Raw genomic sequence first — 22,403 nt, 5'->3', positions numbered from 1 at the left:
TAGGAGAACATCTACCAAGCTGCTGGGAACAGAGTGTGCAGGTAATCAGCATGTGTCCAATTGTTAAATGAGAGTGCCTAAAAGGTATTGGGTGCTTGCTGCATGCCAGGAGCTTTTCTAAACATTGCACACATTTTTAACTATGCATGTAATCCTTTTCATAGCACGTAAGATAGTTATCTATCCCCATCTTCCAGGTGAGGAAACCAAGACTCAGAGAGGCTTGGAGTCTTGACCAAGGTTAGGACAAATGAGTAGGTATTTGACCAGAGCCCCACGCTATTTTTTTTTTTTTTTAGCTTATTAGGGCCACACCTGAGGCATATAGAAGTTCCCAGGATAGGGATCAAATCAGAGCTATAGCCACTGGCCTACACCACACCCACAGCAGCTCAGGATCCGAGCTATGACTGTGACCTACACCACAGCTCACGGCAACATGAGATTCTTAACCCACCGAGCGAGGCCAGGGACTGAACCCGTGTCCTCATGGATACTAGTTGGGTTCGTTAACTACTGAGCCACGATAGGAACTCCCAGAGCCCCCACGCTTTAGACTGCTATCCTATTTGGAAAACAGAAAAAGAAAAGGAGAGAAGAGCTAGGGGACCAGTCGGCATTGTACTTCGGAGGGGAAGCTGTGGTAGGTCAAATTAGCAGAGGAACAGAGTGGGTTGGAAATGAGAGACATCCCAAAGACAGAATCCCCACGAATCTGTTTTTACTTGGTATAGAAAGCCTGGGACAGGAGGGGTCGAGAAGGCTCGGAGTTGCTAACTTCAATCCCGGAAGACAGGAGAGCTGTCAAAAGCAACTGGAGGGAGGGTGGGACGATGACAATTCGGTTTTAGATGATGTGCGCAGGAATCTGGGTGCTCAGGACCTAAAAAGCAGGCCGTGGGGAAGGGTTTTAAAAGGTGAGCTTCGGGGCTCTCTGGCTTTGTCATAGTCCCTCCCTGGGGCGCTCTGGGAGTTCATCCTGGGAATCTCGAGGCTGTCCCAAGGTTCCTTTCTTTCTATGTTTATATCGTTTAGCAGGGAGAGGATTGTTAATGACTAATCTCTGTCCATGAGGCACAGAGCCAAGGGAGAGATGCTGCTGCCGGGCCGGAAGGCCGCCCGTGATCACGGCTCTTGCTGGAACTCCCTCCTCCTCCTCCTCCTCATCCCACTGTCTCCTGGACTCACCCCAATGCAAAATCGCCTTCTGAGCATTTGTAGCGAAATCTCTGGATTTTGGAGAGGAAGCCTGGACTCAGAATCCTCCTAGGGCTTTGAAAGTTCGTCTCCAACCTAAGACTATCCGAGTGAGTACCTAGTTCCTCTGGGAGTGGGGTGTCTATCCCAAGGCTACAGAGGGGAAGCTGTTGTTTGAAGTTTCTCTTTAACATCAGGAAGTTGGGTCAATGAATTCTCAGTGGGTCAAAGATGTCAAATCCTGATAATTTTTTTAAAAAAGAAAAGCTCTTAAGAACAAACAAAAGGAAGCAGACGTTAGTGGGTTGAACTTTATTGACAAATAAGTTGCTTTCCTTATTGAAAAATCATGTGGGAATATCTTTTTAACATTGTGATCACCCAGGCAAATCACCAGAGACGATAAATTATGGGGCCGTCTCCGTGCTGACTGCCTAGGCAATTTCACCTGTTCAGTGTGCTCTCACTTGGTGCTTTACCAAATGCTGATGTGAGGTGGGGAATATCACTAATGGCAGATGACTTTGGATCTAGGACTAGAATGACCTTTAAGCTACGCTTAATTGCAATGTGGTTTTTCCTAGGAGGGAAGTAGGTTTAAAAAGCTTTCTCTTTTGACTTCTGTGTAAACGCTTCTATTGCTTTCCATTTCTCATATTAAGATCAGATGGAAATGTTGAAAGAAGATGGAAAATATTAGGAAGAACTGTATTATTAAAGTTGTCCAACGTCCAAATCTGCAGATAAGGAATCTCCTGGTCAGCTTACTGCCATTATGAATTAGGCAACTACCACGGGAGCCTAGGTCATGTCTTTTGCATTGAGTCTTTATTTGAAGGGAGGGGCAGCGGAGGGGGAGGCAATGACTCCTGCTGGATTCTTTGTCTAAGAAGCTCACCTGAGCTTTAAAGACTTGAGATGATGCCACCTATGCTGCCTTAGGATTGCCTGCACAGTATGGACAAGAGGGGTAGAGAAAGATGTTGGGGAAGCCATTGCTGGGTTTCTAGCTGTGATTTAATAAAATGATAGGTGCCTTCATCTCTGAGTCACCCTCTACCCTCCAAATTATGGACCTGTGCCATCTGCACCGTGGACTTTTCTGTTTGGCTGAGGGTGTTGCAATACGGCTGATGCAACTCCAAGTTAGCTGATAAAGTATGGGCCAGGGATGACGCTTTCTTTTCCCCAGAGCCCACCTCAGGATTTGCAACATTGTGTCCCATCACACACCTCTGCCCTCACGCAACAGTTTGAGAAGGAAAGTAATGTCCTTCCTCTTACTTCCACACCTCCCAGGTCTGGCCACAGGGTAAGGGGCCACCGAACAGTTGTGTTTGGAAGGAAAGGCAAAGCACTGAGTGCATGAGTTTGTACCAAGAGTCACAGCCTTTGCCTAAACTGCCTGTTCCCTTCTCACAATAACCCTGCATGGGGGTTCTTCTCATACTCATTTTACAGATGAGGAGACTGAGGCGCAAAGAGAACAAGTAAACCACCCACAGTCACACAGTTGGGAGGTTGGAGGACCTGAACCTGTGAGGACAGGTCTTTCTGACTCCAAAGTCTTTTCCTTGCTACCCTGATGTCCTTGGAGGCTAGGAGAACTTAAAATCTGGAATGATGGGAGAGCAGGCAGACCAGCCCACCAGTGTCTCAGCTTGACAGGGGTGATTTGCTAAGCCCCAGAACAATTGTGGAGATTCTCGAAACCTCTTAGGGCATTTTCTAATAATCGCATCGGGAGCATGGGGAGTGGAAAGTTTTCAGCACTATTTGCTTCAACCCAAAGGTCAGTCTAGGAGAGCTGATTGGAGACTCCAGTTATCAGCATCTTAATTAGAGACTCAAGGAACCCGCCCATGTTTGTGATCGGGACTCCCCAGAGGCGCTCAGAACTGCTGTGTCTCACAGAAGCTTTGGGTTATGAATGCCAAGAGAATGCATACCGCCCTGCGATAGATTTTAAACGACTGACGTTGTCGTTAGGTGGCTGGGTAAAGGAAAGAATGAAGGTTTACGTTCTTTTCTTGCTGGGGAGTGGTTTCCCTTCATTTTGCTCCGTCTCATTTTTCTCTGAAATCCTAGCAACATAGCTCGTGAAGGGGCTAAGAGAAATGGAAACTGTTTTCTTCTTCACAGGTAGTTCTTGCAGCTGCTGTATTTTCTACCAGCAGAAATGTACAAAGCATTTCTCCATGAGTGTCCTCAGTCACCCAGCTGCAGGGGGAGGCAAAAGCATCCTTACCTAAAAATGCCCACCTCCTCTCTTCTGTTGCACCTCCCTCTTCTCTTATCCCCAAATGCAATCCCTTCACCCTCTTGCCCTCCACAGTGACTTCTTTTCTTCCTCACTTTGCCCTTTGCAATTTTGGCAATAAAGGAATGTCTGCTCTTCTTTCTCTTCTCTTTATAATTCTGTGTCAATGACAATAGCAATAAAATGCAACTTGATTGCCAAGGGAAATATTACATAGGAAAGAAAATCCTGCACAAGGAAAAAAAATATGTTTTTTTCTTTGTTAGGTCTAAGAATTATGACAGAGTTCTGGTTACCAAAATGGATAGGTGTGAGTATAAAATTAATTTTTATTAGTTTTAATTTTTGTGGATTAAAAACCTACTAAAACCTTGGGATTTTAGTTTCTACCTTAAATAGAAGCAAGGCTGCAATAAACATCCTTTAGAACATGTGCAAAGGTTTATCCAGGGAGTTCCCATCGTGGCTCAGTGGTTAACAAATCCATCTAGGAACCATGAGGTGGCGGGTTCAATCCCTGGCCTCGCTCAGTGGGTTGAGGATCCAGTGTTGGCGTGAGCTGTGGTGTAGGTTGCAGACGCGGCTTGGATCCCGCGTTGCTGTGGCTCTGGCGTAGGCCGGTGGCTACAGCTCCGATTGGACCCCTAGCCTGGGAACCTCCATGTGCCATGGGTGCAGCCCTAGAAAAGACCACAGACACATACACACACACACAAAGTGGTTTATCCAGGAAAGACATCTAAGAATTAGAATTGCTGTTTTATTCTTTTTTTTTTTTTTTGGAAAATTTCTTTATTTCAGATTCATAGCTACACAGTCACATAATCCTCAAAATCCAGGTTTATATCATAAGATCCCTATTCATATACACATTAGTTAGACAAAGGGAAAAAATTCTATACATATTTCAGTAGTTACATGGTTTCTAAATGAGACTGCATTAGTGAAAACTGAAAAACTCCCAATGCATTCGACAAAGGATAACCACTCTCAAACACAAGAAGGAAGGCATTAAAGAAAAATTTCTGTTTGAGTCACAGAAAAATGCTAAAGACATTTATAATGACATAAATGCTTTAAATTAGTACACAACCTATTGGGCAAATAAAACTGCTACATAGGTTGGTACCTTCCCTCTTGAATATAGTTTTATTCTTTCGATGACCACACCTGTGGCACATGGAAGTTTCTGGGCTAGGGATAGGATCGGAGCTGCAGCGGCAGGCCTATGCCACAGCCACCGCCACACCAGATCTGAGCCACATCTTCGAGCTACGCCAGATCCTTCACCCAGTGAGCAAGGCCAGGGATTGAACCCTCATCCTCACAGAGACAATGTCGGTTCCTTAACCTGCTAAGCCACAATGGGAACTCCTAGAATTGCATTTTATTTTTAATATGCTTCGCTAAAGGGTCTTCTCAAAAGGGTATAAACTATGCCCCCACTAGCAATGTATGAGAAAGCATATTTCCAATGACTTCATCAATTTTTAATATTATCAGATAAAAAAAATGTTGATGATCTGATAGGTGGAAGTAGTATCTAGTGATATTAATTTGTATTTTTCTAATTATTCGTTTTTGCTGTTTTGTATGTGTATTGGCCATTTGTATTTCTCTTTTGGTCAATTTCCTCTTTATCTCTGTCACCAATTTCTCCCTTGGATTGTTTATCTTTTCTGTTTTTATTTATAGGAGTTATTTATATGTTGTTTATACTGATTTTTGGCTGCTATTTATGTTACAAACATTTTCTCCCAATTTGTTTCATAAATTAGCTTTGTTTAGGGTCTCTTGATTCGTCTTCTTGATTTTCATGTAGTCAAATTGATTCTCTTCCTATTTATTTCTTTGTTAATGAGTCTTTCTCAATCCCTAAATTCCTAAATTTCATAAATATGTTTTATTATATTTTCTCCCAAATTTATCATTTTAAAGGCTTTAATATATCTGGAACTTATTTTCAAGGATGACATAAAATAGAACTCTTTAATTTGTTTTCCCCCAAAAGGAATAGTCATTTTTCTTGACACCATTTCTTGAATAGGCCAGCCTTCTTCCACTGATTTGAGCTGAATCTACTCACTGAGAATGAAGGACTTAATGTATGGCCACTCTTTCCCTCCTGTAGCCAGTCCCACTGCATGCCTTTTGCCTAGTCCAATGTCTAGTTTTTGTGATTAAATTAAAAAACCAGCCCTCCACCCTTGGGCATAGTTCCCTTATTCTTCTGATCACGTCCATGCTTAAAACTCACCAATGAGTCAAAATTTAGAATAAATCTGAATGCCTTACCATACTCACCAGGCCACAGAGAGTTGCTTCCTCTCAGACCTCATCTCTTGCACACTCCTGGCCCTTACTCTTCCCCAGCCTCTCTGGGCTTTTGCTATTCCTCCAGCACCCCAAGCCCAGGCCTTTGGGACTTGTTGACCACTCTGCCTGAACTTATTTCCCTCTTGCATGTCTTCGTCTTCTTCTGCTCTGCATTGCAATTCAAATGTATACTCATTTAGGAAGCTCTTCTAGGATCACCCTCTTCAAAACAGTGTCCAGCCACCGCTGGGAATCTTAGAACTTGTTTACTCGAGAACTATCCATCTCTCTCATTAGAATGTAAGCCCCAGGAATACAGGGATTTCCCCCCCCCCCCGTCATTTCCAGCACCTAGATTAAAGCCTGCTATATATTGAAGCATTAATGAATATTGAGTGAATGCATGCCTTTGCTTTGCTCCTGAAGGGACCTATGCTTATCTCTATCCTAGCAATCCCCATACCATTTTAATTGGGTTGTCCTTAACCTACTTTTCCAATAAACTTCTTAAATGATCATGCTTTTTGGTGGGGGGGGGATCTTTATTTGTCCAGTGCTTGGCACAGAGTCAGTAAATGTATTTTGATTGAATAAATATGTGAGTGAATGAATTCACTTAGCATTGATATTGGAAATTGACATTGAAATGCCATTTTTAAAGATGAAATGTAATATTTTTAAGAAAGTGCTCACCTTTTTATACCCAATAAGACAAAAGCCAACATGCATGCTCTTCATCTGGGGAGATCGTATCAGTTATTTAGTCCTAGGTAACAAGCCGCCCCAAAACTTAGTGTCTTAAAAAGATAATGATTTATTATTTCTTATAATTTTCTGTGGGTCAGTTAGGTGGATCTTTGCTGGTTTTTCCTAGGCTTGACCACACAATGGATATCAACTGGAGGGTCAACGAGGTCTCGCTGTCATGACTGGGGCCTTGAGGCTGGCTGTTGATTTAGGATAGTTGGAATGATTGAGTCTCTTTCTTAGAGTATTTCATTTGTGGCTTCTTCATGACATGGTGGTCTCATTCCAAGACAGTGAAAACAGAAGTCACAAGTTCTCTTGAGGTTTGCTGTCAGAAGTAGAACACATCTATTGATCAAAGCAAGTAGTCATAATAGCCCATTCAAAGGGTGGGGAAATAGATTTTACTTATTGATGGGAGAAATTGACAAGTCGGCTTTTGGCTCAAGATGGCGTTGCTCTCTCTAAAGCAATTTGCTCAAATACTTTGTGGATTTCTTAGGAGTCTTTTGGGGACTCAGCCCCTGCCTGAAAAGTTTTACCCATAATTTTTGGGACAGACCTCTTTCCCCTGTGGACATGTTAAGCTACTACAAAATAATGCTGTGGGATAATGCCCTGACATTCTTAGAAGCCCTTTTACTTAGATGTGAGGGTTTCATAGGCACCTCTTTACATTTCTTGAGCTCTTCGCAAAGGACTTATAGCCATACCCAGGATTTGATATTTACCGTGGGGTCATTTCTTACTTTGAGACTCTTATGGCAGATGGAGAGTCCAAAAATGCAAAACAGTAATATTTTTCAACCCAGGACATCCTGGACCTTTCATATTTGCCCTGATTTCTGCTCTCAAAATGACCAGCTCACTCCTTAATTCCTCTCTTTCTTCATATACCTAATCACTAACAGCGAAAAACAGTACCTGACACATCCACCATACTACCTGGAAATCTGCTTAATCTCAAACTGAGCCACAGATTTACCTAGAGGTCAGTGAGAAAGAGGCCCTGCCACTCCTAAAGGCAAACCAAACTAGACAGAAACAGACAAATAAAAATCCACAAGTTTGTTGGGAAACTTTGTGTCTTCCAAATTACCATGTGTAGGACAGTTTCGCCGCTTGTTTTGTGACTGCCCATTACTTTTCCAGCTTCCTATAGTAATTTCCCCACCACTCTTCCGATTTCCACTAACAGTCTCCTTGCTACCCTTCCCTTGATTTGACTTCAATCCCAAAGCCAAAGCCATATGTATATATTTTTTAACAGCATCCCCTTTCTAAGTACCAGTTTCTATAAGGATTATTTATTTCTTTGTAACAACTACCCCAAAGCTTAGTGACTTAAAAGAGTATTGATTCATTAATTCTTGTATGTCTATGAGTCAGTGGAGCAGTTCCTCTGCTGGTTTTGCCTGGGCTCATTTGTGTGACTTATTCAGATGGACGGTCAAGTGGAACAGGAAGTCCAAGGTGGTCTTGCGCATGTCTGGAATCTTGGCGTAGTTGTCAGCTTGAATGGTTTTGATAGCTGACTTCTCTCTCCGTTAGATTTTGTATCTGAGGCATCTACAAACAGTGTGGGCAGCATACCAAGGTGGGGGAAACAGAAGCTGCAAGGTTTCTTAAGGCCTAGCTCTGAAGGCTCCCAACATCACTTCCACTATTCTGTTGGTCAAGGAAGTCACCAGACAGGTTCAGCTTCAAGATCTGGGGAAACAGTCTTCATCTGTTGATGGGTAGTGGCAAACTCTCATTGCAAAGGGCATGTGGAATGGAATAAGTTGTGTGGAGTTCCTGCCGTGGCATGGTGGGTTAATGATCCGGCTTGTCTCTGTGGAGGTGCTGGTTCAATCCCCTGCTCTGCTCAGTGGATTAAGGATTGCAGTGACCTAGGTCGCACCTCCAGCTTGGATTCAATTCCTGGCCCTAGGAACTTCCACATGTCATGGGTGTGGCTGAAAAAGAAAAAAAAAAAGAAGTTGTGATGGCCACTTTTGCAAATAACAAATAATTTACGTAAATACTATTCATAACATTTGTAAAGATTCAATGAGTTATTTTAAAAAAAAAAGATGATGGGTCAGTCACGAAGAAAGTATAACTCTCCAACTTGTTGACTATTTTGATTATAGCAATAATGGGGAAAAATATTTCCTGACTATGAAGAGTGAGTGTTAACACCAAAAACTATTCCTAGTAGTTCTAAAGGAAGAGAAATTAACAAAGGGAGATTTGGGAGGATTATTTGAACTATTTCCTGAGGTGGTTGATTCATGTATAAAGTGGTTCCTAAGGGGAGACATGGAGGCTCCTGCTTAAGAGATTTCCAGCTAGAATGGATTCAGTCCACTAATTTGGGCTACACTGGGGAAGCAGCCTTAATTGTTAGGTTTTTTGTGTGACCAAAAAAATAAATCCTTCTTCAGCTTTTCTGTGTGCTGTTCTTCTACATTTCTATTTACTGCTGATCCTATGATCTAAACAAGATTGATTCTAAAAATGGTTATCTAATAAGGTATGTTATTCTTTCATTTGTTTACATATTTAGTTAGTTGATTTATTCATCCATTGATTCATTCAACCAATAAGTATTAATTGTGAATTTAAAATGTACATGGTAGTGGGACTAGGCACTTGGTGTCCAGGGTAAGCTCTTGCAGAGCTAATGGTCCATGGGAGAGACAGACAGCATCATCATCACAAAAATAAAGGGAGAGTTACATCTGTGACAAGCACTCCAAGAAGAGGTGCCCAGTGCTAGGAAAGTCTGCTGGAGAGGCTGAGAAGCAGGCCTGGGACTAGAGTGAGACAAATGAGATGCCAAGTGTGCAAAATGTAAGGAGTTCTCACTCGCAGGTTCATGGCCCTGGGGAACCTCTGCTCCAGGTTCTCCTTTCACATCTAGTTGAAAATAAAGGTCAGCTGCTCTTTGGGCCCCGTTTGTAATCTCCAGAGCACAGAAGCTCAAAAAACTGTAGTGATCTGGTTGGCTTAAAATTATTTTTGGTGTATTTTGGGGTCTAAAAGTCTCCATTTAAAGGCAACTTCTAGAGGCTTTCCTATTGTGGCTCAGTGGGTTAATGACCCAGCATTGTCTCTGTGAGGATGCCAATTTAACCCCCAGCCTCGCTCAGCCTTGCTACAAACTCTGGCATAAGTTGGCATCTGCAGCTCTGACTTGACCCCTAGCCCAGGAACTTCCATATGCTGCAGGTGTAGCCATAAATAAAAGAAAAAAAAAGAGACTTTAGAACCACAAAAGAAGTTTGAAAAGACAAAATAATGTAGCAGAAAACCCTATACAGGCTTACTTAATTGTGCCTAAAAATACAGCGAATGTTGAAATGCCTTAGGCAGATGTGACCTTGCAGAACTGTCAGTTTACCCTCACTAGGCACTGGTAAGTGGTTGGTAACAGTCTCAGTAGGAGAGTTGCAGGAGAAAACATGAGCTGAGAGTGAGACATGGGCTTACATCCCCACTCTGCTTCTTACTAGAGGTACGACCTTGAAAATGTTGCTTCATCTCTTTGAGCCTCAGTTTTCTCATTTATAAAGTGTGTATATTTATACTTAGTTTATTATAAATTAAATAACACAGCATGAAAGCTGGCACACAGTCAGCACTCATAAGAAGGTAGATATTATTTTAATCCATCTCCCCCAAGATGTAATGGTTACTATGGTCGCGATAAAGGCCACCTTGTTGTCCCCGGGCACCACCCTCAGAATAATACAATCACGAGGGCCATCTTGACTTGCCCTGTCCTGCCTGACCTGTCACTACTGTCCACATGTTGTCCTTTAACTCTCTCTGGACTTTGGAAAGGACCTAAATCTCTATCTTAAATCTGTATTTTTTTCCCCTAGAAAGAATCATTTCAGTTTGGAAGACCAAAGCCCTGAGAAGGGAAAACTTTTTTTTTTTTTTTTTTTTTGGTCGAACTCCTTTCTCTTTTCCCTGTGAAACATTCTTCCAGCCTCAGGCTGAATCCAGGTCTTCCCCTGGACGTGAAATGATTATGGCTAGAAAAAATTCACCTTTTTTTTCTTGGCCTTTAAGAATGGATTACATAGATATCAAATAAAATGTATGCCTTGCATCGACCACTGGATTCAGCTGAGAAAAATGTCACCGAGGATGGTGACTTTGGCTGTGAAGAGTTCACAGGGAACCAGCACAAGTAACTGGTTTTCATCTTCTGAGACCTGAGATTCTTCTAAACCAAGTCAAAGCTGTTTAATTGGAGCAGGGTCTTTCTAAGGTCTCTATTGGCAAGTGGCTTGTGCTCAATCGTAGGAGCTCCATTTGCCATGAACTCCCTGTGACACGCAGTATCTACACAAGTACAAAATGATAGCCAGAAAGCAGGAGTCCAAGCTACCAGTCACTATGTGTCTTATCACATTAAAAACAAACAGAGCTTACCACTTCTGTAATTATTCCTGGCTTGTTAAGTTAAGGCTTACATTACGTCATAGTACAAATAAACATGAGGTAAGATAAACATGTTGTCCCTGCTTCCACCAATACCCAAGGCTTTAACTTTGTGTTATCAGCCGGTTTCCTCTCCTTCCTCCTCTATGTATACTGTACTCAAGTCTCTTCCATTCCATCTCTACAGAAACCACCTTGTTATACGCAGAATCATCTTCCTCCCTTCCTCCCTCCCATCTTTCCTCTCTCCCTCCCTCCCTTCCTTCCTTTCTTTCGTCCTTTTTTCCTGTGGCTGCACCTGCAGCATATGGAAGTTCCCTGGCCAGGGGCTGAATCCAAGCTGCAGCTGCCCCCTCTACACCACAGCCACAGCAACACCAGATCCTTAACCTCCTGAGCGAGGCCAGGGATGGAACCCGCATTCTTGCAGACACTCTGTTGGGTTCTTGACCCGCTGAGCTACAATGGGACCTCCTCATCTTACTTTCTGAATGAAAATTTCCTGAATTTTCCTCCTTCTTTCACTGTTTACCTTCCTCATCCTACCTTCTCATTAGAGTAATCTTGAACATAGATTCATTGTGCCACTCAGAATTTCCCATAATACCTCATTGACTGCAGTTAGAGTCCCCAAACATTATATGGGAAGGAATTACTTCCTCCTTGAAGTCTCAAGAATGTGCATATGTGGGTGTAAGAAAGACAGAATCCCTCTATGAGTTTGTATATCTTTACAGGTTAAGGAAGCTTTTCACATATATAATTTCATTCAATCTTCTTCATTATGAAATATTTCCAACATGCCAGACTTTGAGTAATATCTTCAGCTTCCTTGTATTTATCCTCTAGCTTAAGAAAGAGAGCATTGCAGATGCTATGGAAACTCTATTCATTCTAGACACTGTTCTGAATATGGATTCAACGCTTCACGCATGTCTCTGTAGGTTAGACAGGGATCATGCGATTTTCCTATAAAGGCCAGATAGTGAATATTTTAGGCTTTGCAAACCATGGGGACTGTGCCACAACTAAACTTGGCCATTGTTGTGTGAAAACAGCTATAGATGGTCTGTAAACAGAAGGGAAAAAACTTGGCCTGCGGTGGGCTGGATTTGGCCCATGGATCAGTTTGCCGACCCTTGCATCAGGGTATCAGTAGTTCTACGTAGCATTGTTTTGCATATCTTTAAATGTATATACTTATTATTCTGCCACCTGATTCTTGTTCTCAGTATAATGTTTATAAGTTAATCAATATGAAGATGTATAGTTCTAGCTCATTCATTTATAGCACTTACGAATATGCTTACAGCATTATGCATATACTTTTTCTTTATTGTATCCATTCTCTTGCTGATGGACATTTATGCCATATGCCATTTCTAGTTTTTTTTTTTTTTATCATTGGGAACAAGGCAGTGAACATTTTTGCTCCTGTCATCCTATATTTATGAGCACTTAGGAAGGGTTACCTTTTAGTCTTTACAGCTGTCCTATTATTTAGGTTTTTAAACCTTCATGAGGCTCAGGGTGGAGTATAGGGGGCAGGGTGTTAAGTGAAGAGTTGCAGGTCATGCATGAAGCTCCAGAAGGTCAGCACTGGTTCTCCATTCTAATCTTTTCATTCCTCATCCCCCTTGTTTCTGCACAACTAGACCACACCTTTTATTTCGGTGTGTGCATAGCACTTCTAGCTGGGACAGGGGTACAACAAAACATAAGCTTCAATCTCTCCCTCCGAGTTTACAATATAGTGTCAAAGACGACAGATGAAGTTAAATCATTAATGACCACATGAGGAGGAGGAAGATAAAGGGCAGGGCATGTGTCTATGGAGAAGTTGGGGCACACGTGGAAAGAAAATCTATAAAATCAAGAGTTATAAGAGCACATCTGAGTAAATGGAGACACACCTTGCCCCAAAAGGCAAAACTGAATATCATAAAGATATAAATCTTCCTACCTAAATATATGCTTTTGGTACTGTCCCAAACTCCCAAAGAAATTTTTTTTTTAAAAAAAATGTGGTACAAAAGGTGATAATTTATCACAGAGAACAAGAAAGTGAGGATATCTCAGAAAATGTTGAAAATGAATGAATAATTTAGGAAAAGATGATGTTGGTACAGATATAACTGCATGAGGAATGGAAAACTAACTTCAGTCTCAAGTAAAGAAAAATTATAAATTAATGGGAAAGGGAAAAATATTCACCAAGAGATTCTGAGAAAATTCATCTTGTTCCCAAACCTAAAAATAAAAAGCAATAAAAAGTAAGCTTTTAAAAAAATCTAATACATTTAACTATGTAAAATCTAATACATTTAACTATGTACAAGTCTTTTCAAGTAAAAATAATTAAAAGACAAATGAAAATGTTTATAGTAAAATATACCAAAACTTTGATACATTCACTATTCAAAGAACTCTCTAAGTCACGAAAAAAAGAACATTACTGGAGTTCCCATTGTGGTTCAGTGGGTTACGAGCTTGACTAGCATCCATGAAGATGTGTGTTCGATCCTTCACTCAGTGGGTTAAGGATCTGGTGTTGCTGCAAGCTGTGGCGTAGGTGGCAGATGAGGCTTAGATCCTGCATTGCTGTGGCTGTGGTGTAGGCCAGCAGTTGCAGCTATGATTTGACTCCTAGTGCAAGGACTTCCATATGCCGCAGGTGCAGCCTTAAAAAGCAAAAACAAAACAAAACAAAACAAAAACAAAGCATTACCATAGAAAAGTGGCAAAGGACATAAACAAATAAAAAAAATGGAAAGAAACAATAGCATATACATAATAAATATGTAAAAAATTATGTTCAGTTTCACGGGTCATTAAGGAAATTCAATTTAATACAATGAGACAGGATTTGTCACGAGGAAATTAGAAAAGATTGTTGAAAGTGAGATGCCAGTGAAAGTGTGGCAAGACAGGCACTCTTATGCACTGCTGGTGGGAGGGTAAATTGGAACAAAATGATAGAAGGCCACTTGGCATTTTTTAAATGCTTTTCTATTTGTCTAAATTTTTTGCAATGGCTCTTTTATTTTAATAATACTTTCTTTTTTAAAATAATTTAAACAAACAAACAGACATGGGATCTGAGCCATGTCTGTGACCTACACCACAGCTCACAGCAATACCCGATCTTTAACCTCTTGAGAGAAGCCAGGGATCGAACCTGCATCCGCATGGATACTAGTTGGGTTTGTAACCCAGTAAATTTTATTGGAGTATGGTTGACCTAGAAAGGTGTATTACTTTCAGGTGTACAACAAAGTAAATCAGTTATACACATGCATATATCCATTCCTTTTCAGATTCTTTTCCCATATATGTCACTACATAGTATTGAACAGATTACCCTGTCCTATATAGTAGGGCTTTGTTACCTATCTATTTTATGTATAATAGCGTATACGCATATAGAGTGGAATATTAGTCTGCCATAAAAAGAATGAAATAATGCCGTTTGCAGCAACAATGGATGGGCCTGGAAATTATCCTCCTGAGTGAAGTAAGTCAGACAGGAGAAATACTTTCTTTTAAAAAATAAATTTCAACAACTTTTCAGGAAAACAGTGCATGGAGGTAGAGACGTCTGTGGGTAAATTTAGATATTTTTCTTTATCCGCTTTGATTCCAAACTAAGTCCTTTGGGTTCATGAATTCACGCACATGAATTCACCTGAATAGGAATGATGGCTTTCTGTTAGGTGGGCTTTTATTACTAACTCCAGAAAGTTCTTAGGCTCTCTGTCTGCAGTTGTTTAAAGCTCATTATCTGATCAGAACCTTTATCTGTGTTTCTAAGAAGGTGTTCTTCCACTGGCGCGTGCGCTCTGCCGGTGCTGGCTGTGCCTCTTGCCCAGCAAGGGCATCTTCCTCCTGGTCGACACCCTCTTTACTCCAGCCAGATGCTTTCTCCCCTTGTAGTCTTGGGCCACCTCTTTGGAGAGAAAGTCTAATAAGCATTTATATAATAGGTAGTAATAAACTCAATAACTCAATCCAGAAAAAAATTTAAAATCTTAAAGTCACTAGAACGTTGTTTGGGGATTTTTTTAGGTTTTTTAGATTTTTTTTTTTTTGTCATGCCTATGACATGTGGAAAATCCTGGGCCAGAGATCAAACTCAAACCCACACCAAGGCAGCAGACCAAGCTTCTGCAGTGCCAACATCAGATCCTTAACCTACTGCACCACCAGGGAACTCCTAGAAAGTTTTTTTTTAAACCAAATTTTTTTGGCATTTTATGCATTTACTTAAAGTGAAATTACATTTTCAGAGAGAGAGGGAGCATATATGCATGCCAAAATTCTGAATGATCTTTTTTTTTTTTTTTTTAACTGCCACACCTGTGGCATATGGAAGTTCCCAGGCTAGGGTTGAATCAGAGCTGCAGCTAAGGGCTACACTACAGCTACAGCAACACTGGATCCGAGCTGAATTTGTAACCTAAGCCATAGCTTGTGGCAATGCCAGATCCTTAACCCACTGAGTGAGGTCAGGGATTGAACCCACATCCTCACAGAGACAATGTCAAGTCCTTAACCCATTGATCCTCATGGGAACCCCCTAGGCTAACATTCTGCTATGAAGCTGAATGAAATGTGAACTCAAGGAAGGACAGTGATGATGAAAAAAATTCCAAATTTTAAAGAACACCACCTTGTATTTCTTAGAAGGATGAAAGAGGATATTGAGTTGCTGTGGTGTTTAGATTTAATTGACTAGATTTAAGAGTAATGTAACAACATGTAAAAAAAGGTCCATTTTTAATAATATGTCAGAAATTGTAGTTTTTGTACCTATTTTATTTTTTAGTGAAAAACTTTAGATGTCAACCCAAAAACGTGTGGAGGGAGCTTATTTTTTTTGTTCAGCTTTATTTAGAGGGTAAACCAGTAGAATTCAAAGGCACTAGAATAGAGAATACCCATTGCTTATCTCAACCTATAAAATGACTCCTTAGATGGAAGGGAGGATCCAAAGGGGAAAAAAGCCTCCAGAGCTGAGATCTTCCTTAGAGCTTCCAGGAAGAAGCAGAGTTATTCTCCTGTTGCAGTTCCTCCCCCAGGGAGAGGGAAGAGCATTACAGAAAGAAGTAACCCTGTTTGGGAGTTCCCACTGTGGCTCAGCAGAAACGAATCTGACTAGTATCCATGAGGATGTGGGTTCTGTCCCAGGCCTCACTCAGTGGGTCAGGGATCCAGCATTGCCATGAGCTGTGGTGTAGGTCACAGACATGGCTTGGATCCCACATTGCTGGGGCTGCAGTGTGGGCTACCAGCTGTAGCTCTGATTCCACCCTTTGCCTGGGAACGACCCTTTGCCTGGGAACTTCCATATGCCTCAGGTGCAGCCCTAAAAAGCAACAAAAACAAGAAGAACTAACCATGGTGAAAGAAATGACACATGTGGAAACATTTTCCCAGTGCCAGGGACATAGTAGGTGCTCATTAATTCCCAAGGCTAAAGCGGCCAAACCCAGGAAGGAAATGTTAAGAGATAAAGAAGACCCTACTACTATAAGATGGATACAATTGTGTGGCTTTACATCTCCAGGGTACTCATTGCAGTTATTCATTGTTTACCTATGATGTTACTTTGATTTTTTTTTTAAATTCTTGTTATTTGTTTAAGGCAGAAATTAAACTGTCTGCAAAGGGCTAGATGATACACTTTAGCTTTGTGGGCCATTTAGTATGTATTGCAACTGTTCCACTCTGCTGTTGTCAGGGAAAAATAGCCCATAAACAAATGGATATGGCTGTGGACCAATAAAACTTTATTCAGGAGCACGTGAATGTGAATTTCATGTCATTTTCACATGTCATGAAATATCTTAATTTTAATTTTCTCCCAACCATTTGAAAATATAAAACGATTCTTAGTTCACAGACTTTGTAGAAAAAGGTGGTGGGCCAGCTTTGGCCTCTGGGCAATAGTTTTCCAGACTCCAGTTTGAAGCATGGGGCCCTCTTTGCTCAGATTGGACCTAGTATCAGAAGGATACACAGGAAACCGGCAATTGTAGATGCCAGAGCTTGTTTTTCAGCATACTGTTTGAATTGCTTACCGTGGGCTTGTGTTACCATTTCAAACATTAAAGAGTTTTCTTTTTATTAAACTCCTTCAGGAATCATAAACCCAACACACCTGATATGTGCAAACTTGGTCAGCTGTCTGGATTCTGGAGGGCTGCTGTTAGCTAATCAGGGGCTGTAATGGTGGATTTCCAGCCAAGGGTAATAACCCAAAATGATGCAGAATTAAGAGAACTGGGCTTTCATTTGGGTGAGAAAGTGATGAATTATGTCCCTGTGCCAATAGGAAAATGAAATTCCTTGTCTTGTGCTGTTTCTCCAGGAAGAGCATGCCAAGTGTCAGGGAATTTGGCAGAACCAAGCAGAAAAAACAATTAATACAGATCATTGGTTGAGCCAGTATTTCTTGAGGGCCTGTTGTGTGCCAGGCACTTGAATTGAAGGTGCCAAGTTTATTTGAACATATAGAGGAAAATATAAGCATTTAGAATGAAGATGAATGTACCTGGAAAATGTTAGAGAGCTGTGATGTTCTACGGAAGTGGGGGGGAGATTGGTGACCACGATGGAAGGTTAAAAAAGACAAATGTGAGAGGAAACACAGAGCAAAACCTAAAGTCTTGAGTTACAGAGCCGAAATCTCCTATTTAAATTTTATTTATCTTATTTTATTTCATCATTTTTAGTTGTGCCACGGCACGTGGAAATTCCTGGGCCAAGGACTGAATCCATGCCACCGCAGCAGCTTGAGCCACTGCAGTGACAACACCAGATCCTCAACCTACTGTACCACAGTGGAACTCTGAAATCTCTTATTTTTTAATGACTAGAGTTAATGGGTCTTAAATGACAGAGTATTAGTTTGGATGGAATAATAGGAAAAATTCCTGACTTTGCTCATTTGTGTATTCCTGGAAATTATTATGATGGGAAACTGTTGAATTTCCTTCTCCAAAGATAGAAGTAACTATGTTTAAAACAATAGGAGCCTGAATTTGGGGGAGCTTTCCAACCTACTTATTTTGTAATATGCAAACATATATACACAATCATTAGACATAAATCATCTGTGTATTAAAAGATATACATTGAATATATACATAAGCAATTCATATACACACATTGAAAGCTGAATTTCCCTAGTTCTCAACTAGCTTAGGAGTATGAATGAAGTCCCATCCGTGGTGATGACTCAGCTTTTACTGGCTTATTCCTTGGGTCCAGTTCCCTATCAGAGTCCTCCTGCCCCTGGATATTTCAGGAATGCCCTGGGGGTCTCTTCATGTTTGCTCATAACCAAGTCTACTCTGGCCACTTCTTCTACTGCTTTTTGTGTCCATGGGGGAGAGTTGTGCCCAACCAGTGGTCTCGGTGTCTCTGTGGGTTATGGAGATCCTGGAGAGGTGCTGGTCTTTCACAGTCACCCTAGAAAGGCCCTGAATCCTCTTGCAGTCAAAGTCCCACTGTGATACATGGTGGAGTTGTTTGACGGTGAGGGTGGAGTTGAAATGAGCTCTCACCTACTTGTTGCATTCTGTTGGAAGATCTACCCTACCATATCTTTCCAGACTCATTTTTATTTAGAGCCCTTTCTCTTCTCACCTCAGTGTGGCAAGAAGGCTTCTTGAAACTAGCACAGGTTGGCCAAACACTGTGTCATCTTGAGAATTACACATTCCTCTAAGGACTGAGTGTTTACTTTGAGGGGAAGACCGTGGTTTCTTGTTCCTTCTGACTTTAGGATGGGTTTTCTCCTAATAAAGCCTTAGGTAGGTCCAGGCCATTGGTTCACCAAATGGACCTAGGTATGTCTACTTTCCCACAATATCATCACAGGACAAATGTATCATTTCATGGGAGCTGCCCTCTCTTTCTTGTTTCTTCAATCTCTCTGGTGTCTTCTAGATGCAACCTAGTATTGCCTATCTTTAAAAATTGCCCTCGAAACCACATCTTTCTTCAGCTACTGCCCTGACTTGACTCCTTTTCACACCCAGTCTCTCCATTAGAACATCCTCATCTTTGCCTTCATCAACAGCTTTCATGATAATATGTTATCATCTGTGTATTTGTGTGATCATTTTTAATATATCTATTCCTCATTAAGCTTGATGACATATACTATGGTTGCTTTTATTTTATTTTATTTTTTGCTTTTACCATCTTATTTCCAAAGATCCAGCATTGAGCTTAGTTCAGAGTAAGTCCTCAATAAATATTAGTTGAAAGCATGAATTGGTGAATGAATGCAGCAAATGTAGCCTGAGGGGCTACCTTCCCAGCAGCCAAATGTCTGCTTGAGCTGTCACTTCTGCTTTGAGCTGGAACATTTTGCTGACTGAGGGGGAAAAGAAGTAGAGACATAAATAGTAGGGAAGTTCTAATGAAATAAGTATCTGTCCAACAAAACCCCTGTATTCTCTTTTGGAGTCTCAAATATAGGTAGTTATTTGTAAACAAAATGATTTCTTGGTGGAGGCAGGATTAAAGGTTTGAAAATCATCCTCAGAAAATAGCCTTGGAAAAGAGGTTCTGATAGCATCCATTTTCATTATTCAACTATTCTAGTTACTTCCTTAGAGAGGTAGGAGACATATGGGAAGGAAGGAAGAAAAGACCTAGAGATATAGCTAAAAGTGGACACTGTGTCTCTTGGTTCTTGGATGTCTTCTGGACATCTCAGGATGAAACTTCAGATATTTTGGTGAGATTTACCACTATTTTTCCTTTTACTGTAACTTCTTTTAGCCTAGATAAATATATGACCAAGATAGACCATGAGAGTGAAAATGCAAGCCCCTGAAATTTTCTCTGAAGGACAAAAATGAAGATCCTGGGTGAACACTTTCTGAATTTTTTATATCTGCTAACGTGACACCCACTCAAGAAAATTCCAGTAGAAAGTGGTCTCAATATTCTGTCTTTGCAAAGATCTGTTCAACTTCAGAATAAAATTTAAGATGATAAAACATCATATTTGAAACATTATATTTGTTTCTTTTTTTCTACATGTAAAAGAAGTAAAGACGTAACCAAAATGTCATCATAACTTGCCCAAATCTTCCAAGTGCTGAAACAAATTGAAACATATGGTATTGGAGTTCTGCTGTGGTACAGCACGTTAAGGATCTGGCGTTGGCACTGCTGTAGCACAGGTTTGATGCTTGGCCTGGGAACGTCCATGTACTGCAGGTGTGGCCAAATAAAACAAAACCAAAAAAACATGTGGTGTCTTCCCAGATGAATTAGAGATTATCTATTCTGGAAGCATATATCATAGATATTTCTGAGTCCAAATGAGGTGTAGACATCATGGTAAATATTGAGAAAAGGTATGTACAGAAAGACTATGGTAAAATGTCTACAAAGGGAGCCATTTGTGCTTTTAACAATTAGCTCGTGCTCTCGCTCTCTCTCTCTCTCTCAGCCATCTCCCACCCTCCCCAAACACTCCACGTATTTATTTATCTTTCAGGAGATATTTCTGAAGACTACCCTAACGAAGGTGGTGGTGAGAATTCAAACAGAAAAGTTTGGATGGGATCAAAAATGAATCTCATTGAACACGCCCACTTACCTGCCATGGATGAATTCTCTCTTTCTGACAATTTATTTGGTAAGTTGTCAAGTTCATTTGAATAAAGTAAAAACCAACTGCAATTTGGAAATGCATAAGGAAAAAAGCCTAAATGAGAAGTCCAACAGAGAGTCCAGAAAATTCTTTTGTTCCTTCTCAATACTCAGTAGATGTTGCTACCATGCAAGGTTAGAGATAGATCGGACCTTGGATTCATTGAACTCAATAATTTTCTTTTTTATAGATGAGGACAAGAAGACTCAGAGAGCTTTGTGACTTGTCCAAGGCCATGGGGCTAGATAATTAACAGAGCTGGGAGTAGAAATGGATTCCTCTTCTAGGGCTAATTCTAATATTATTATAGTATGTACTAAAGTATGAAATCATGATTCTTATGGTTTAATATTATACCTATTAAAGTCTGGGGTTACTTAGGCTATAGCTCTGCAGTAAGTTTCCTTTCCACCATCCTGCCGGTGCTGGGGGAAATATGGCACAGTGTCAGGATTAGTCATTTGAACTGGATTGAGGACAAATTGTACTAAGTTGTTTTCAGTAGATCTGTAACTAGATGATACCATAAAGTGATCTATTGCTCCACTTTATGCATTTATGAAAAACATCCCATTATAAAGAGTTTGAATTGAGAACATCAGCAAGAAGTCAGCAGGGGCAATGTTTTGGGTGGGGCAAGGCAGTTTTCTGCCACTCTTGAAAGAATTCCCTTCTGCATTATATCTCTGCTGGGAGACTTGGAAGCTCCCAGTTTTTCACTCTATACTAATACATGAATTATGAACTGTGACGGAGAATGATAGTGAAAATGCAAACACTTGAAATTCCATAGGATTCAATATGTTAAGGCACAATCCCCTATTTTTTTTGATTTTGTGTGTGTGGTTTTTTTTTGTGGGGTTTTGTTGTGTTTTGTTTTGTTTGATTAGAATATAGTTGATTTACATTGTTATGCCAATTTCTGCTGTATGGCAAAGTGATTCAGATATGCATATATACACATTCTTTTTTAAAAATTATAGTTGATTTACAGTGTTGTGTCAATTTCTGCCTTATAGCATAGTGACCCAGTCGTACATATATATAAGTATATATATATATATATATATTCTTTTTCTCATACCATCTTCCATCCTTTTCTACCCCAAGAGACTGGACATAGTTCCCTGTGCTGTACAGTAGGACCTTATTTTCTAACCATTCTAAATGTCATAGTTTGCACCTATTAATCCCAAACTCCCCATCCATCCCACTACCTCTCCCCTCTCCCTTGGCCACCACAAGCCTGTTCTCTATGTTTGTGAGTCTGTTTCTAGGTTCATTTGTGCCATATTTTAGATTCTACCTATAAGTTATATCAGGTGTTATTTGTCCTTCTTTTTCTGACTTACTTCACTGAGTATGATAATCTCTAGTCGCATCCATGTTGCTGCAAATGGCATTATTTCATTCTTTTCCATGACTGCGTAGTAGCCCATTATATATATGTACCACATCTTTTTAATGCATTCTTCTGTCAATGAATGAGTGGATTAGGTTGTTTCCATGTCCTGGGTATTGTAAATAGTGCTGCAATGAACATACGGGTGGATGTATCTTTTTGAATTATAGTTTTGTCTGGGGATGCCCTATTTGGTTGAAGAAATCCTTGGGTGATATTAATCGATAGCTTATACTATTACCCACCAGTCATTAGCATTAGTGTGTAATGGTTTATCAGGCCATTTCTAAGGAGGGGTCATTATTTTATTATCTATTTACATATCTATCTGCTCTCATTCAGTATAAGAGCATCTTATGGTG

At 40.5% G+C, this 22,403-nt stretch overlaps 1 protein-coding gene across 2 annotated transcripts in view; it reads left to right on the top strand.

The window, feature by feature from the left end:
- The first annotated feature begins 1,060 nt into the window (after positions 1-1,060).
- NR1H4 (nuclear receptor subfamily 1 group H member 4) overlaps positions 1,061-22,403 on the top strand; it is a 77,014-nt gene continuing 55,671 nt past the window's right edge. For both annotated transcript variants that reach the window (XM_047788197.1, XM_047788196.1), the window contains exons 1-2: positions 1,061-1,307; positions 20,484-20,624. In XM_047788197.1, coding sequence (XP_047644153.1) covers positions 20,546-20,624 — 79 coding nt within the window. In that variant the 5' untranslated portion in view covers positions 1,061-1,307; positions 20,484-20,545. The remainder of the gene's footprint in view (positions 1,308-20,483; positions 20,625-22,403) is intronic.

Source organism: Phacochoerus africanus, chromosome 7 (assembly GCF_016906955.1).
Source record: "Phacochoerus africanus isolate WHEZ1 chromosome 7, ROS_Pafr_v1, whole genome shotgun sequence".
Lineage (NCBI taxonomy): Eukaryota > Metazoa > Chordata > Mammalia > Artiodactyla > Suidae > Phacochoerus > Phacochoerus africanus.
Note: the sequence above shows the minus strand (reverse complement) of the source record. Positions and strands in the feature narration are given on the sequence as shown.